This window comes from Thermobia domestica, chromosome 16 (genome assembly GCF_964235325.1).
Source record: "Thermobia domestica chromosome 16, izTheDome1.hap1.1, whole genome shotgun sequence".
NCBI lineage: Eukaryota > Metazoa > Arthropoda > Insecta > Zygentoma > Lepismatidae > Thermobia > Thermobia domestica.
In genome coordinates, this window is record NC_137469.1 from 9,556,327 (window position 1) to 9,573,317 (window position 16,991).

Here is a 16,991-nt window from a genome sequence, read left to right on the forward strand (position 1 = left end):
GGAATGGCGGAAGCTTCATAACGAGGAACTACATAGTTTATACGGTTTACCCAACTTTGTTAGGGTCGTCAAGTCTAGGAGGCTTAGGTGGGCAGGTCATGTAGCTAGAATGGAAGAAAGTAGAAACGCTTTCAAAGTCTTGACTGATAGACCCATAGGAAAACGACCATTAGGAAGACCTAGGCGCAGATGGGAGGACAATATTAAGATGGATCTCGCAGAAATAGGAATACAAAGTAGAAACTGGATGCAATTAGCTAAGGATAGAAGTCAGTGGAGAGCTTTTGTGAACGCAGCACTGAACCTCCGGGTTCCATAGGCCATAGAGTTAGTTAGTTAGTTAGTTTACAGCTAAATTTGAAACTATATTTGAAATGTCGCTTTTTCTTGCCCCCCTTGGAAACCACAACTTGGGCGCCCTTGGCGTTGACACTAAAATTCGAAGAAAACGTTGTCGAAAGTACTGGAAGATAAGTTAGTACTTTTGATTACATGTTGATGAAGAATAAATTCTATGGTTTGAGTACAAAGAATGTGAAACGCCTAGATTATCAGTTAGCAATGAGGAAGGATTGAGATTCCCATTTTCTGAAGAGAAAGTAGTTGCAGGGAAGAAGTGGGAAGGATTGAGATACCCATTTTCTGAAGAGAAAATAGTTACAGGGAAGAAGTGGATTCAACTGTTTCTTCGCCAACATCCCAACTTTTCAATGGGAAAATCAGAACCAATATCAGACGCCGAAGTCAATGCATTTATCCGTGAAAATGTATAGTTTTTTTTTTTTTTTCTGTGCTAAAACCAGTCGGCTAAAATGAACTTTTTACCAAACGTTTATTTAACGTGGACAAAACAGGGATAACAATTGTGCAGAAAAAAAAAGCAAACTTGTTGGTCTAAAACATAAAATTGTCAGTTTATCTTCAGCAGAAAGAGATGTGTTAATAGCAGTGATAGCGCGCATGAGTGCATATTTCTTATGCTCGTATTCCCTAGAAAATGAAAGAATTGATGAGGAACTCTCACAGGATCAATTGTAGAATATCATGTGTCTGGGTGAATTCAATATGAATCTTTCTCGTAATGGTTAGATCACTATATTTCAACAATGAAACCTTCTCAAGAAGAACCAGTAGTGTTGATTATCTCAAGTCATTATTCAGTGTTCGAAGTGGGGGAAAAAGCAAAGGTGGTATGTTTCATTATGATTTTGATTCGACATACCAGCTATCTAAATGTTGAAATACAGTGAGGGTGTGTTGCCTAAAAGATTGCATTTCTATTTGCACAATGACAGGAAATCATTGGAGAGCTTCTCTGTAGTTACGAGGGAGGAACTTGGAGACTTTGATCCCCCGTCAACAACTTTCTGAAAAAAAAAATCTCCTTATGTTGTATTATAGAGAATTATACACGAAAATGTTCAAAAACCGAGTTTTCATATTAACAATTTCTTGCGGGAAAACTCCTGGACTCCTCACTCGGCTGAGGGGTAATCCAAAGCCTACCCGCACTGCAGACAACCCCTAAATCCCCCATGCTCAAAACACGACATTTATATGCGAGACGACTCACATACATAAGAAATAAATTTCAATATGAACATCAAAATATAAACTAGATGAAATTCTTTGAAGACATCTCATTTTACCAACAAAAGGTAGGAAAAAGATACAAATTTCTGTGCTGTTAACGTATAAATTATTTCTACATAAAAAAATAAAATATTTTTACGTGCAAAGCTATTCGTTAATTACTGTGTATAAAAGTGGATTTATTAAACGTATTTAGCATCTACTCTCCAGTGACGGTATGTCTTGATCACTGAAAAAGAAGAGGCGGTATGCCTTCATCACTGAAAAAACAGAGACGGTATGGCATACCACCGCATACCGTCTCACTTCGACCTCTGTCATTATTCCCACACAAAGAGTACCGTATCTCGGTTGTCGAGAAAGCTCGTGAAAACAGATAATAATTGTTTGCTTACCTCCCTATTCCACCTATAAACTGCAACCCCTTGATGTTACACTTATGGGTCCACTCAAACTGTGAAATCATGGATCAAATCTCATCCAGATCGAATACTAACCCATTACTAAGTAGCTTCAGTGGTGTCCACTGCTTATATACTAGCTACAACAATTGAAAATACAGTTAATGCATTCCGTAAAACGTTTATCTACTCACTTCAACCTACAACCTTCACGAGAGATGCTTTCGGGTCGAATATGATCACTCAGCCTGCATGTGGACCCGCTGTTACTGCACTTCGCGTGGCTTATGTTACACCTATTCTCTGATATTATCTATTATCCCTGTTCCCATGAATAACTTCCCTTCAACCAGTTTACGTTCTAATGTTTCTGAGGCACTTCATTACGACAGGATATCCTCACAAGTAGCGCGTAGAATATCAGTGCAACAAAAAGAATAGATCACTATCTGCCAATAGATCTATGCACACAAGAAGGCGAACAAACAAAACGTCAAATAGAAGTAAAGTTAGACGGCATGTTTTCGTCACCAGCAGGAGCAGCAAGTAAGATGACAACTGCAGTTACATATTTATTTCAACAGATAGTGATACTACTAGTGACTACGACACAAAGTATCCTGTTTGCGATTGACTCAATTCCCTCGACGAAAAATGAGAAAAGTGGATTCAGTGCAGAAAATGCAACATTTTGTTCCATGAAACATGCGTGGTCAATCAGCTCAACATCTTCCTTTTCACTTGCGATACCTGCCGTGGTAACTAGCAATTCGTTTCTCAAAAAGTCGTGCCGTAAACAAAATAATCTGAGTTCTCTGAATCTTGCTCTTCCCTTCTTGACAAAAGAACGTAAATAGGTATGTACGTTCCATCAATATTCTATTTTATATGTAGAATAATTTATGTTCTTCAGTTTACATGTTTTCTTTTATTTTAATTGTGATATTTTTGTTTAGCTAATTGTCACAATTTAAGTTCACGAAAAGAAAAATGATGGACAAAATTTTGGAACTCTTTCTCCAAATGACAAATTTTGTATTTGTAAGTAAAATAAATATTTGCTTCAAGTATATTGCCTCAATTAATTTTGAGGTTTAATGCGTTTCAGATAATAAAGTGCGAAACGCGTAGCAATGTTTATTTATTTTTCGTATCTCTAAGAATAAGTGGTGTGAAAATGAGAAAAAAAATGGGCGAAAATTGGATACGTTCCTGTATCTTTGCTAAGATATTATTATTAGCAAATGAAAGATTTCGCTGACCACTGACAAAAAATACAATTATTAGGTAATATTAATATCTCAATAGCTTATGTTCACCATGGCGTGTTACTAACAACACATGGTGTATACACAGAAAAATCACCGCAATGCTTTTAGTACTTCACCGTTCTTTCGTTCATTCACCCACTTCTGTAACACCACCACGGAGTCATTTTCACACTATTCAACACTAGGTCTGTATTAATCACATCACCGGCCCCTTAGTGTTGAAATAACACACTAAAGTGGTAGTCATGCTGTGACCACTGGCCTGTGCTAACTACATCGGACCCCTGTTGTTTAAATAACACGCTAAAGTGATAGTCATGCCGGGATCAGTGGCCTGTGTTAACTACATCGGACTCTTGGTGTTGAAATAACACACTAAAATGGTAGTCATGCTGGGACCACTGGCCTGTGTTAACTACATCGGACACTTGGTGTTGAAATAACACACTAAACTAGTAGTCATACTGGGATCACTGGTCTGTGTTAATTACATCACCGGTCTCTTGGTGTTGAAATAACACACTAAAGTGGTAGTCATGCTGGGACCACTGGCCTGTGTTAACTACATCAGACCCTTCGTGTTGAAATAACTCACTAAAGTCGTAATCATGCTTGGACCACCGGTTTGTGTTAACTACAACACCAGTCTCCTGGTATTGAAATAACATGGAAAAGTTATAATCATGCTGGGACCACTGACCTCCGTTAACTACAACATCGGACCTTTGGTGTTAAAATAACACGCTAAAGTGAGTCATGCTGGGACAACTGGACTATCTTAACTACAACACCGAACTCTTGGTGTTGAAATAACACTCTTAAGTGGTAGCTATGCTGTTTAACCCTAGAAAGGTAAACTACGTAAATTTTACGTGTAAGAGTTGGAAACACTGATGTGACGTAGCAGGAACTGTGTGTAGAAATACAAACCTCTAGATATGCTATCGCGGGTTAGTTGGCTTGAAGTTACGACATTAATTACTTCGGTAGGTGTTACGTTGCCTGTGCCAAACGATTGAGTGTAGAACCTTATACGTAAATTTGACGTATGTTTACCTTTTAACGTAAAATCTTACACGTACGTTTAGCGTGTGTTTACCTTTAGCGTTAGTTTTCTTGCACGCATTTTTTACGTATGTTTACCATCAATCGATCATTGTCATTCGTAAATATTTAATTATTACTACAAAAATGGACAAGTGTGGTGCAATAAATAGCGAGGAAGCTATTTTTACGGATATTAGAGGAACCACTGTCGGAGTCATCTGCTTCTTCTTCTGATCTCACATCAAATTCAGCGTTATCTTCCTCCATTTCTGAATCTAAGATCCAGATTACTACCCTAGTGAAAATGATATTGATCATCATTTTGTGTCAGCAATTCGAACTGCTAAATGTGAAATCTCAAATTCAACCAAACAAGCGGAAAGTTTCCACATGTAGTATAAACGAACATAGCAGGTTCGCCACGCATTCAAGAGAAGAATCTGGATAAAATTAGACAAAGGGCAGTATATTTTAGAGATGAGAAGGCAAATGAACTTCCAGTTGACGAAAGGCAAGTGAAAGTTAGTTGTGTTACTGAATTGCTAGGAAAGAATGGTCCCTGGAACACAAATCCAATGACAGATTCAAGTGGAAAGATCCCAAGAAGGAACACTGCTATAACTGCAATAAGCCAGTATGTGGTGAACATCAGATCAAAATGTGTTATAACTGTGTGTGATTTGCGAACCAATCTGACTTATAATGTAAATGAACTATTCAATATGAATTCAATATTTCCTAGTAACAAAAATAATCAGTGATATATCTAGACTTTCTCAGAGGTTTGTTCTTAAGTGTTAATAATGTTTATTTTGCTTTCTTTTTCTATGTACTTCTAAAAGATTTAGGATAATAGCAGCGCCGTAACTTAGATGTTTTCTGAGGGGGGGGGGGCAAACATTAATATGTGTATTTGGGCCCCCTTGATAAAGTTATTTTTATAATTTTTGTGCCCCCTCTCTTTCCATTTTCTCTTACTCTTTATGGGCCCGGAGGCTGTGGGCCCTCCCACACGGCAAGATCTGCGGGGCCGTTACTTACGCCCCTGGGCCCGTTCCATACATGACAAACTAATTAAGGGGACAATATTGACAAATCTCAAAGCCATACGAATAAATATTATTTTTAGGACCCCTAATAGTAAATATTTGTTTACTGAAATGGACTCACGACTCATTTTTGTTTTATTTACCTTTTGTGTGTTTTTGTTTATGTAATGTAGCGAACCTGTTTGATGCTTCATTTATAATTTCATGTTCGTACCGTATATGAGGTTAGAAAATTTTGTCTTAAAATGGGGCCTCTCAAACGGCGGGGAGCTTCCCTAGGTTGCAGTTGTCACCCCTGCCCCCACAAATTACGGCCCTGGATAATAGTTCCGCTGTAATACTATCTAAACAAACAAACTTCAATTTTGGAACCTTAAGCAAAGCAACAAGAATAGTTTCTATATGAATCGTATATTTATAGATCATTATTAAGTGTGTACGTAAATATTACGTATGTTTACCTTTAATGGGTTGATAGTGAAGTTTGCCTTTCTAGGGTTAAATAACACGCTAAAGTGATATTCATGCTGGGACCGCTATCTGTGTTAAAATTGAGTTCTTTTAACACCATGACTTTTAGCTTTGTACCATAATCCAGAAACTCCATTAGTAATCGTTGAGTGGGGAGTGTTTGCATTATTTTGCTGGTATCTACGAAGTTTCTTTTGGTTATATCCTTATAATAATATTCAATTACATTGAGAAATTTTAATTTATAACTTAGCATTAAATATCTTACCTGGCAACAGATTTCACGTACTCCGAGGTGCTGTTGTGCTGTGCGTCAATGCAGATTCCCATTGCTGTCTCTGAAAATGAGAAGAAAACAAAACTATATTACTATTTGTGCTAAACACTCGTGCAAATTTATTGAAGTATGATTTTTAAAATTGTAACTTTACTATAGTATATTTCTATATGGCTTAATGAAAACAGTTCACTTAGGGACCAATCTCTAAGGCATACATTTTCTTCAGAAAAGGACATTTGAAACACTTTCTGAAAAATTGAAATTCTGCAAGGATAAATTTTGATAATTCTGACATAGTTAATCTATTTGTGCATAGAATAAAGTAGAGTAGATTAGAGTACCGGTATATTATAGTACTTCACTTAATTAATTTTAGTTTAACGTTTTCAAGTTATTTATTTGAATGAACCTTGTATATGACCAGTGAGAACGCCAGCTTTAATTTGTTGGGGGCCAAGTGGAGAGGAAGGTGCGTTTTTTTGTAGTGTAGCATTTTTCTTTTTTTATATTTTTGTATAAAGAAAATAATAATTTTATATGACTTGACCTAGACTAGAAAACAACATGTCTCGGGAAACAATCAGAAGGGCGGCCATCCCCTGCCCCTTTAGGGTCGTCACTGTATATGACAAAATTTCTTTAAATAATGAAATTAAATACCTACAGTTTTACGTCCCACAGTTATATTCTTTTGAGTACAGAAGACAGGAAATTAACGAAAATTAATAAATATGGAATAATTGATGGAATAGAGATGTGTGAGGAAACGGGAAAACCTCAAGAAAAACCCACGTGCACAATGTTATTCACCATAAACTCACATGGTTTAGGATCAAACCTAGAAGCCCTTGCACCAGAGGTGAGCACTCTACCATTGAGCCACACGCTCATTGAAACTGTTTAAATTGAGAACCGAACCACTATTAGTGTTTGGATCGTGAACAAATACTTTCGTAGAGAATCAAACATGAGACTGTGTGTAAAAAAAAAAAAAAAAAAAAAAAAAAAAAAAAAGTGCTTAAGCCATTCGATGATAAAGAGATACCAAAATACAGCAGAATAGACTAGTGTAATGTAATTGATTGATTTATTTACGTTTGGCGTTCTTTTCAGAAGCGAGACTATATTAGACTTGTACCTACAACATAACGTGAAATTCAAACCACATGAGCTACCGCCGGGAATTGAAGCCGGGTCTCCCACGCAGGGATGAATTCAGGGGGTAGCCCGGGGGGTAATCTCACCCCCGAAGAAAATTCATTCCCCCCCGGAGAAACCCAAAAAAATTCGTTCACAAAATGTAGAAATTACTTCACCCAATTATTTGCTTTTCTTTCCGTGGACATGCAGACGAAATCCGATCTCTCAATATACATATAAATGACGCAGACTCATTCTATATAAATAGTAAACATGTAACATCTAAAATAGAATACCAAATAGTCAATAAAACTTGTATTTTTAACTCTACGATCGAGTTTGGCAGAACATGAAATTGTTAACTGTTGAAGAAAGGTTTGTATTTTAGTAAGTACTATACTCTCGCTCTATATTATGTATTAGTAGGTAGCACTAGCACAGATTGAGATAGGAAAGGAAAGATAGGGAAGATCTTTCGATCATTCCATATGATCTCTGATGTCAGCAGACTTCAGTTCTTGAAAATGTACAGTTCTTGCATTATTTGAAATAGAGCGCCTAAATCACATTTCTCCCATCGGAAGTAACAGACGTAAATGTGTTTTACGATTGTTAAAGTAAACACACCTTTCTTTAATTAAAGATAAGTCAGTTAAAGGATGAGATTCAGAGGACGTCATTTAGAGGGATCAGGGAGGAACAGTTATCCCTCCTGGGTTAGAGATTTATAGAATTTATCAATATAATTGTAGTATATAAGTGAAATATTGCTATTGAAGGTGATGAAGATCTTGCTCAGTGCCGTGCCATGGGGGAGGGACAAGCGGGGCGACGGCCCCGGACGCCGAAGTAAGGGGAAAAAGAAAAGAAAAGAAGGAAAGAAAAAAAGAGGAAAAAAATGAGTTTTGAAACACATGTGCACATATATAAAATAAAAGGAAAAAATTAATAAAAATGTGCTCAAAATCAAGGAAAAGCAGGGTTTACTTTTTAAAATTTTCACACCTTTCGCGGCTGGTATTTTCGCGGATCCCAAGAGCTTCAGATATCCTCTGATCTGATTGGCCGATACAGATACATCACGAGTCATGACATACATATAGCACAAAGTAAACGCTATCTGCTATCGGCACTCGTGGCCGAGTGAGGTAGCGGAACATGCTAGTAAGGAAAATCGTTTTTACCGTGGGTTGAAACCCTGCCTCCTAAGGAAATTTTTTTGTATTATTTTTAAAACTTTTTATAACACTTCTTTTGTTAAAATAATATTCAGAAAGTGATTTAACGATTATTTTTTAAAATTTTTCATTAAACTTCTTTCATTAAAATAAATTTGCCCTTGTACTGTACAGATCCATAGCAAAAGCAGTAGTAGTAGTAGTAGTAGTAATAGTAGGTGACGTCATCGGTACGTGGCCAATAAGAATGCTACTTCAGCCATGTTTTGGATGAACCTCTTGGGATCGGCGAAAATGCTCGGGGCTGGTCTGTCTACTTCATTCATATATACGGGGGTCCCTTGTATACTCTCGCGCCAAGCGCTGATTTTCCACGACACGGCACTAATTCTACTTAAGATTTCGTAAACTAAACTATTGCAGTGCAGAAACCAAGGCTAATATGCTTGATTTAGAATCAGAAGTGTGAGAAAGAATGATAACTTTTTGTTAAGATTTTCCTATGTATGTTTGTTCTAGGACAAAAAATATTTGAGTTAATTTAAATCTTTTTAAAAACTTCTACATTAGTAACAATCAGTAACTACTGAGTATAGGAAATAATAACAAAAATAGCAACTGTAAATAGCAGTTAAAGGTTAGTCTAAAATATTTTTGCCAGTCTTTATTTAATGTTTTAAATAAAATTAGATTTTTTTTTTTAATTATAATCTCACATTGAATATTTATCAGCAATTAGTCTCAATATTAGGTAAGATGTGCATGTGAATGGAATTGTTAAATATGCTGCTTTCTTGCAAAAGTACAGAAAAACAACCCTCCCCCCCGAGGAGTTGACATTCCCCCGGGTGAAAATGTCTGAATTCAACACTGCTCCCACGCCAAAGGCGCGTACGCTAACCGCTTAGCCACTAGGGAGCTCTATTGTAATGTAATGTCTTAAACTTAATTGACGTATCGTACTACAGCATCATAAATGTTTTAATTACGAGGCGAGTTCGGAAAGTATAACTACAACAGCTAGTATTCATATATAAGAGATGTATATTTGACAAAAATGTGTACTATGATATATTTAGTGAAGGAAGGATTATTTTTCAAGGTAATTGCAATTACTGTCCAAACCACTGTGAAGTCGTGGCATTACCTTCTGTATCTTGCAGCCCCGGAGTTCGTGGCTGCTGCTGGGACTACATTTTAACTTAATTCGTGATCTCCAGAAAGTGTTCTCCAAGAAGTCGCTTCCATAAATATGAACACATGTTCTATGAATATGTACTAGGCGCTTACCATGTGCTCGGAGAAAACGTACGACAGAGCGCACTTCATATTTGGTGGGAGTCTGAATCTGCGCAGCCATTATAAACACGTGTTACTGCCACTAGACTCCCAATGAGGAACAACCACAAGAGGCAAGCGGAAGACTGACAGTAAAAACCAGCATAATCAACTTACACATGAAAATGTTATTTGTCGCCTACAGCAATTGTAACCTTACATTACGGATACACCTTGTTCGTATGTTCGTTTGGACATATATGTAAGTGTATCCTTTGTGTTGTATGTGCTTTGCTTTGGCGGTGGTAAACAATAAATTATAAAGAGAAAGCGCGCTTTTTCACATATAATTGTTAAAGCATTCTGACACTCATGTCCTTTGGTTCAATATACACTACATTGATTTCTCATTAGTCGTTTGCAGGTCTAAATTTCCCGAATTTTCCGAAAATACTCGCTAACGTAATTATGCATCGTTGCAGCTATATCTCATATAAAAATCATGACCAGATGGCAACTGGAACTTAACATCATATTTATAAATATGGTTGTCTGTTTTAAGTTTTAAGTAAAAAGATTTTTGTCACAACAACAGAAATACCAGTTGGTAAATTCATGACATCGAACAAAACAGTAAAATTTTGTGGAACTCGGAGGAAAGTTAAAGGATTTTGGATAACATAATGTTACCAACCAGGTATTATGAGTGAGTGAAGTATTAAGGTAGTGCGAAATTACATATGAAATGGTCAAAAACATGATACATTGGTTAGGAAATTACACTGCTCCACAAAACTTAAGCAACCCGAGAGAACGTGGTATAAGTGACGTGTGGGGCCCATTCAACACTGGTTAGTGGTATGCACATACACAGAGACACACAGGCAAGGAGAGCAAACACTCTATCGCATAAGCAGCGCCGTTGCAAGCGCGGTGAACAACTTATGCCATGAGCCGTACACCACAGCCCAGTAGTGTCCGAGGCTCCAAGCATTGAGTTAGTGGTTCTTGTGTGGGGTACACACCTTGCAATGGCTGGTAGACGACATTTGAGTGACTTTGACCGCGGGCAAACAATTGGGCGGTGGAATTCGGCCGATCGCAAGTGGAAGTGGCGCAGGAATTCAACGTGATCAAAAGTGTTGTGTCGATGCTGTGCAATCGCTTTCAAAATGGAGGTGAAGTCAGTAGACGTCATGGAGGAGGCCGTCCGAAGAAGACGCCGGCCGTCGAGGACCGATTTCGCACAATTTCTGTCAAACGTAACCTTCAAGCTTCATGCTCTCAACTGGCCAATGAGTTGTTTCAGGCTACAGGACAACGCGTGAGTCGTGAAACTGTTCGTCGGCGACTCAATAGAGCAGGACTGTATGCAAAAAGGCCTGCGCTGTGTGTGCCATGAAACTGGAGCACAAACGTGCGCGTTACACATGGTGTCAGGAACATGTTGTATGGGGGGAACACCAGTGGGCGCGTGTCATGTTCTCCAATGAGTCGAGATTCAGCCTGTCGTCAGATTCTGATCGGGCTTTAGTGTGGAGAGAGCCAGGAGCACGCTATCATCCAAACTTCATTGCTAAACGTTCTCCTATGGCGGTGGTTCCATTATGGTGTGAGGTGGAATTATGCTGGACGGGAAAACGGATCTCCATATTGTGCAACATGGCACTATGAGAGCACAACGGTACCTGGATGAAATTCTCAATACACATGTGTGCAATTTCCGCGTAGCATTTGGCCCAGACTTCCTGTTCATGGATGATAATGCCCACCCACACCGTGCTCATCGTGTGTCCGAGTATCTGGAGAGCGAAGGCATTACGCGTATTGCATGGCCTGTATATTCGCCGGACTTGAATCTCATCGAGCATGTGTGGGATGCTCTTGGGCGGCGAATAGCGCAGCGCAGTTCACCAGCACACACTCTCCCTGACCTGCAAACAGCTCTCCTCGAGGAGTGGCGCCATCTGCCGCAAGACTTGATCAACACTCTGATTTGCAGCATGGAGGCCAGATGTTGTGCCTGTATAACTGTTCGTGGTGGTTACATGCCATATTGACTGCCTATGCCCTCGCACAACCCAGCTTCACCTGTTGAGGTATCGTAGTGCTGAACTTTTTGGTCACCCTGTACATCCTAACTGTATTGTTCGTTTTCATATGTGTTGCATTGTGCATTTGGACCGTCTGTTTGTCCATTATACTTGGTGCAGTGATCGTGTCGTTTTATTTTCTGCCACTTTCTTTGAGTTGCTTAAGTTTTGTGGAGCAGTGTAAATAACTGAAACAAAAACCTAACTATTCGAGCTTGAGTAATCAACATCACTAATAATATATAATACTCTGCAGAAATGTTGTGTGTGTGTGCTGCTATTTCGGCTCCTTCTGGGACATCAGGTGCCACGTGATCAAACCACATCTGATAAGGGAGACTCACAGTCAGACCCGGACAAACTTCATGACACAAGTGCCACCATTACTTGAAGGAATTGTTTTAAGGTGGATCACCACCCGGAAGTCAGTACATATTTCAGCTCGTTCCCTTAACTACTGCGCAATGAAACGTTATATATTTTAAATATAGTACTATAAGATAAAGTTATGTTTCAGCTACAACACAAGACATTGATTCATTTGGTTGTGTCTTCTGATATCGAAGAAGATAACAAATAAAAGAAAAATATTTGATTCGTTTTACAATGAGCACACAAGATGACACATGATGTTATATCTTACAAGAAATGCTCAATTTTATGAAATATTTATTTGAATGTGTAAAGTACTTTAAAGTAACGATCTTATTACAAAATAGATATATTGTTTGACCGTTTTTCGTGTTACGTTTCACATTTTATTTAAATATTAATTTACATTTAAGGAAATAGATTTTGAGAAGAAACTTGCGCAGAACAGCATAATGCATTGTTGCCAAATTTGTACGTTTAATTCCTGGATTCTTGCGTTGCAGTTCGAGAAGCGGAACTTAGCTGTGAATTGCGGTAAGGATCAAAAACTAATTTCTCCAGTTAGTATCCAAGCAGAATTCCATGATTACTTCCTTTATTATCTGGCACCAGTAAATACACGACACTACCTGGCAACGCCGCAGTATTCAAGAAGTGTTTAGCATAGCACTGAGAACACCTAGTGATCCACCTTAAAACCAAACCACTTAGTGTGTCAGGTTTGTTTACCAGAACTGCTCCAACGCCATCTGTTAGCGATTGGTTGAACTGTGTCCAGCCTAACGATGAACACACACTCTAACAGATGTTTCCGGAGCTTTCTAGACCTAGTGATCGTCACGTTTTTTATTTACATGTCTCCTCAGTTTGGTTCACGACGCTGGGTAGACGCCAAAAAATTGGGATGCAGCGGCCGGGAATCGAACCCGGGACCACGCGGACATGAATCCAATGCTACAACCACTAAATTATGGTGTGCCCCGGAGAAATTGTTTTGGAATATGTAAATTCTTATGCGTTTGTTATATGTAGATAACTTAACAAATATCACTGACATTTCTTCTTTTTAACAGTCCTAAAAATCTGGCAACACTGCCCATATCAGAAAGTTTCTGGTACAAAAGTCCGTTCGCGACGGTTTGGGTTAAATTGGGTCCGGGTCAACAATAAGAGCCAGACTTACTAAAAATAATATAAAATTTATTACTTTTTTGCTTGTTTATTCATAAGTGAAAGGATATAATGAAATGCAACTTAGCGCAATCCTAGATAATGTTGTTCTACAACAGGAAACACGAACCTGAAGATTTTTCAGTGTTGCTATCTATAGAAATTACAGTGTTGCCAGAATAACAACACCCTTAAAAATATAAGTTAAGGGAGCGACTAGAGTAACAAATTCAGCTGCATTTGGTTACGTATCATATTGTTTTGGTTTCTTGTGAACTACTTTTTTAAATAATAGTTGTATTTAGTTTGTAATAAACAAAACAGTTTCAACATACAGTTATTAAAACTAAATAGTACTGTTATTTAAAAAGTAGTTCATAGGATTCCAAAACAACATGATACGTAATCAAATGCAGCTGAGTTTGTTGCTGTAGTCGCTGCGTTAACTTAGATTTTAGGGCCGCTGTTATTCTGGCAAACACTGTAACTTCTATGTATGGCAACACTGAAAATAGTTCCAGGTTCATATATTCTGTTATAGAATAACATTATGTATGATTGTGGTAAGTTGTATTTCATTATCCCTTTCCACTTATGAATAAACAAGCAAAAGAGAAATTGTAAATTTTGCCTTATTTTTAATAAGTCAGACTCTTAACTACTGATGTCATTTCAGCACTTTCGATTCTGGCTCTGTTACTTTATGTGAAATTGTTTTATTTGATTTCATTCTATCTTCCTCTGTAGCCAATAATAAACTCTGCTAGAGACAGCAAAGAGAACATGTAAAACATACATTTATGAATGAATGGGACATGAATAATCACAATTATCCGTTAACACGTGAATAGCTTAACTCCAATAATAAATCTCTGCCGAGATTATCACCCTAGCCATCTATTGTAAAGAGCGCAAATTCCAAAATTCACTTTTCTTAAAAGAATACTGTGTGTAGTAACGGACGGACGAACTAGCATCACCATCTTATAATGTCTACTAGCCTGATTCTAATAACATTACAATCCTATAAGACCCACTAAGAAAATCATAATAACATTAAAATCTTATAAGGCATATTAGTGTCATTTTAATAGCATCACAATCTTATAAGACGCACTATTGTGATCCTAATAACATTACAATCTTACAAAGCCCACTAGTGTAATCATAATAACATTAGAATCTTATAAGACGCACTTGCGTGATTCTAATAACATTACAATTTTACAAAGCATGCTAGCGTGAACCTAATAAAATTACAATCTTATAAGACGCATTTGTGTGATCCTAATAACATTACGATCTTATAAGACCCACTAGCGTGATCCTAACAATATTACAATCTTATAAGGCGCGCTAGCGTGATCCTAATAACATTACAATCTTATAAGACGCACTTGCGTGATCCAACTAACATTGAACCTTATAAGGCATACTAGCGTGATCCTAACAGACAATAGATAATACAGTGGTGCCCCCCTCCTGTCCATGACGCACCCCCCCTCAATTGTCTATCCGTAGGTGTTCTTCCATGAAAAAAAAACTTTTCTATTAATTTTTACACTCCCTCAAACATATTTATATAGATTTTTACCCCCTCCCCAAATATTTCAATGACGCAGTTTGCGTCATAGCCCCCCTTGTGGGCACCCCTGGATAATACAAAGATCGCTTTATGTTTTGGGTTTACACTGAGAGAAAAATGTCAAAAAATGTGTACGTTAAGATTTCCGTTTAGCCCTTAATAAAGTAACTTGCTCCAAACATACAGAGCTGTATGTAGACTCGTTCTTATTTATGGTTAGCGTCAAACTAAAAGCTTGAATAACACTGAAATCATATGATTGTCAAATCCTTAATATGATGCTAAAACAAGAACGATTCTGAATAAGGCCCACAATTTTTAAAAATTGATTCATTTGGTTAGACACTTTTTTTAAAATTTTCAATTTCCGACGATAGGTAAAAGAAACAATTGTGGAATGGTAGAATTTTAATACACTATGGATCACTGTGTTCGTTAAATCAAAAATTTATAATTACATTACTACTCTGGTCAATAGACAGCAGGACTAATTAGCATAATTTAAAATATGTATGTGACAAAGTAATGCAGACAATTCTACATTATCTCGTTAACATTTGAAGAGTCATTGGTAAGCTCACACAGGGCCACCGGGTTCGGACTTCTCGTCCTCCAAACTTCGTAACTCGGCAGACCTTCCCACATATTCCCAAGTAAACTATGGTACTCTACAAGATAAATGGTTTATGAGCTGTGAAAAGTCGAATACCTAATCCTTCTTCTTTTTAATGTTCTTTGCTTATACTGTCTGCTTATTTCCTTATTTATTTCCCTATCAATAATAATTATATATATGTAAAGTAACGTTTCATTTTCATCTATTTATGTGCTTTTATTGTTTCTCATATTTTGCTTTATTTTCTCACTTTTATTTCTATAATTACCATATTTATGTTGTGTTCAATTATATTTATACTGAAAACTCGATTTCGATCTCATACTACATTTGAAGTAACAAATAATTTAGTTTTATTATTTTTGGTGAGAATATCAGGCTCGGACTGACCAGGGCAGGAAGGCAGGAATCCCTACCGGTGCCCCCACAATATTGGATAACATGGAAAGTAAGATGAAACATGTCAGCTGTGTTGGAGCATACATACTCGTAGTTTGTTTGGTGGCCCCCAGTATTGAAGGTTGTCTTGGAGTCCCATTATTGGAATCAAACTAAAAGTATTATGAAGTCCTGTTTGGGGCCCCTTTGTTTGTGACCTAGTAAGAATATTTTTAACAATATGAATAATGGGGCCCCAGCATCATATTGTGGATTGTCTAAATGTATTAGGGCCCCATGAATGCTGAAATGGAAAAAAAAATGAAATGAAATCTGTAAGTTTTACGTCCCACGGTTATGCCGGTTAGGCATGCTGAAATGGAGCCCTCCAAGTGAGGCTCCTGCCGGGACCGTAGATATACCCAGTCCGAGACTGGAGAATATAGATGGCATTACTTTAAAATTACATACCATTTTATCGGGTGTAGAACAATATCAGTTCAATGCTACATACGTAACCTTCTTCTTGTTTTCCTCATCCATAGGTTGGTGGGCAACATGAAAATTTTAAAACTTTTCTCTTCCTTGGGAGAACTGTTTTATCAGTGGCGGATTTATACCAGGCCCGGGGGCGCTAGGCCCCCAAGTTTTTTGAGTATCAAAAATAATTGAAACTATTATTTATATGTTTTTGAAAATTTATAATAAACTCATGATATAATTAGCATAGTCTGACTGGCCCTTCTAGATCCGCCACTGTGTTTTATAGTTTGATAAGATTCCTTCTTCGTAAGTGCATGTAGATATTCTATCCTTGGTCTTCCTCTTCCTGGTTTTCCTTCCGCCTTTCTCTCTATCAGCACGGTAATCCAATCGGAGTGCCGAATAAGATTGCATAGCATGCTGTTTCTTCTTTTCCCTATTATCTTCATTAGCTTCTTTTAATATGTCTTCGTTCTTCTTCCTTTCGGTCCATGATATGCGCAGCATTCCAAATGCTTTTCAAATGCTTGCAGCTTAGATATTTCAGATTTTCTCAATGTCCACGACTCTGATGCGTAAAGCGCAA

The 16,991-nt window shown here is 37.6% G+C and overlaps 1 protein-coding gene across 1 annotated transcript in view; it reads right to left on the minus strand.

Moving 5' to 3' along the window:
• LOC145672905 (cytochrome P450 4C1-like) overlaps window positions 1–16,991 on the minus strand; it is a 323,535-nt gene that overhangs the window by 123,690 nt on the left and 182,854 nt on the right. Inside the window, exon 5 of the mRNA XM_081742106.1 lies at window positions 6,101–6,170. Coding sequence (XP_081598232.1) covers window positions 6,101–6,170 — 70 coding nt within the window. The remainder of the gene's footprint in view (window positions 1–6,100; window positions 6,171–16,991) is intronic.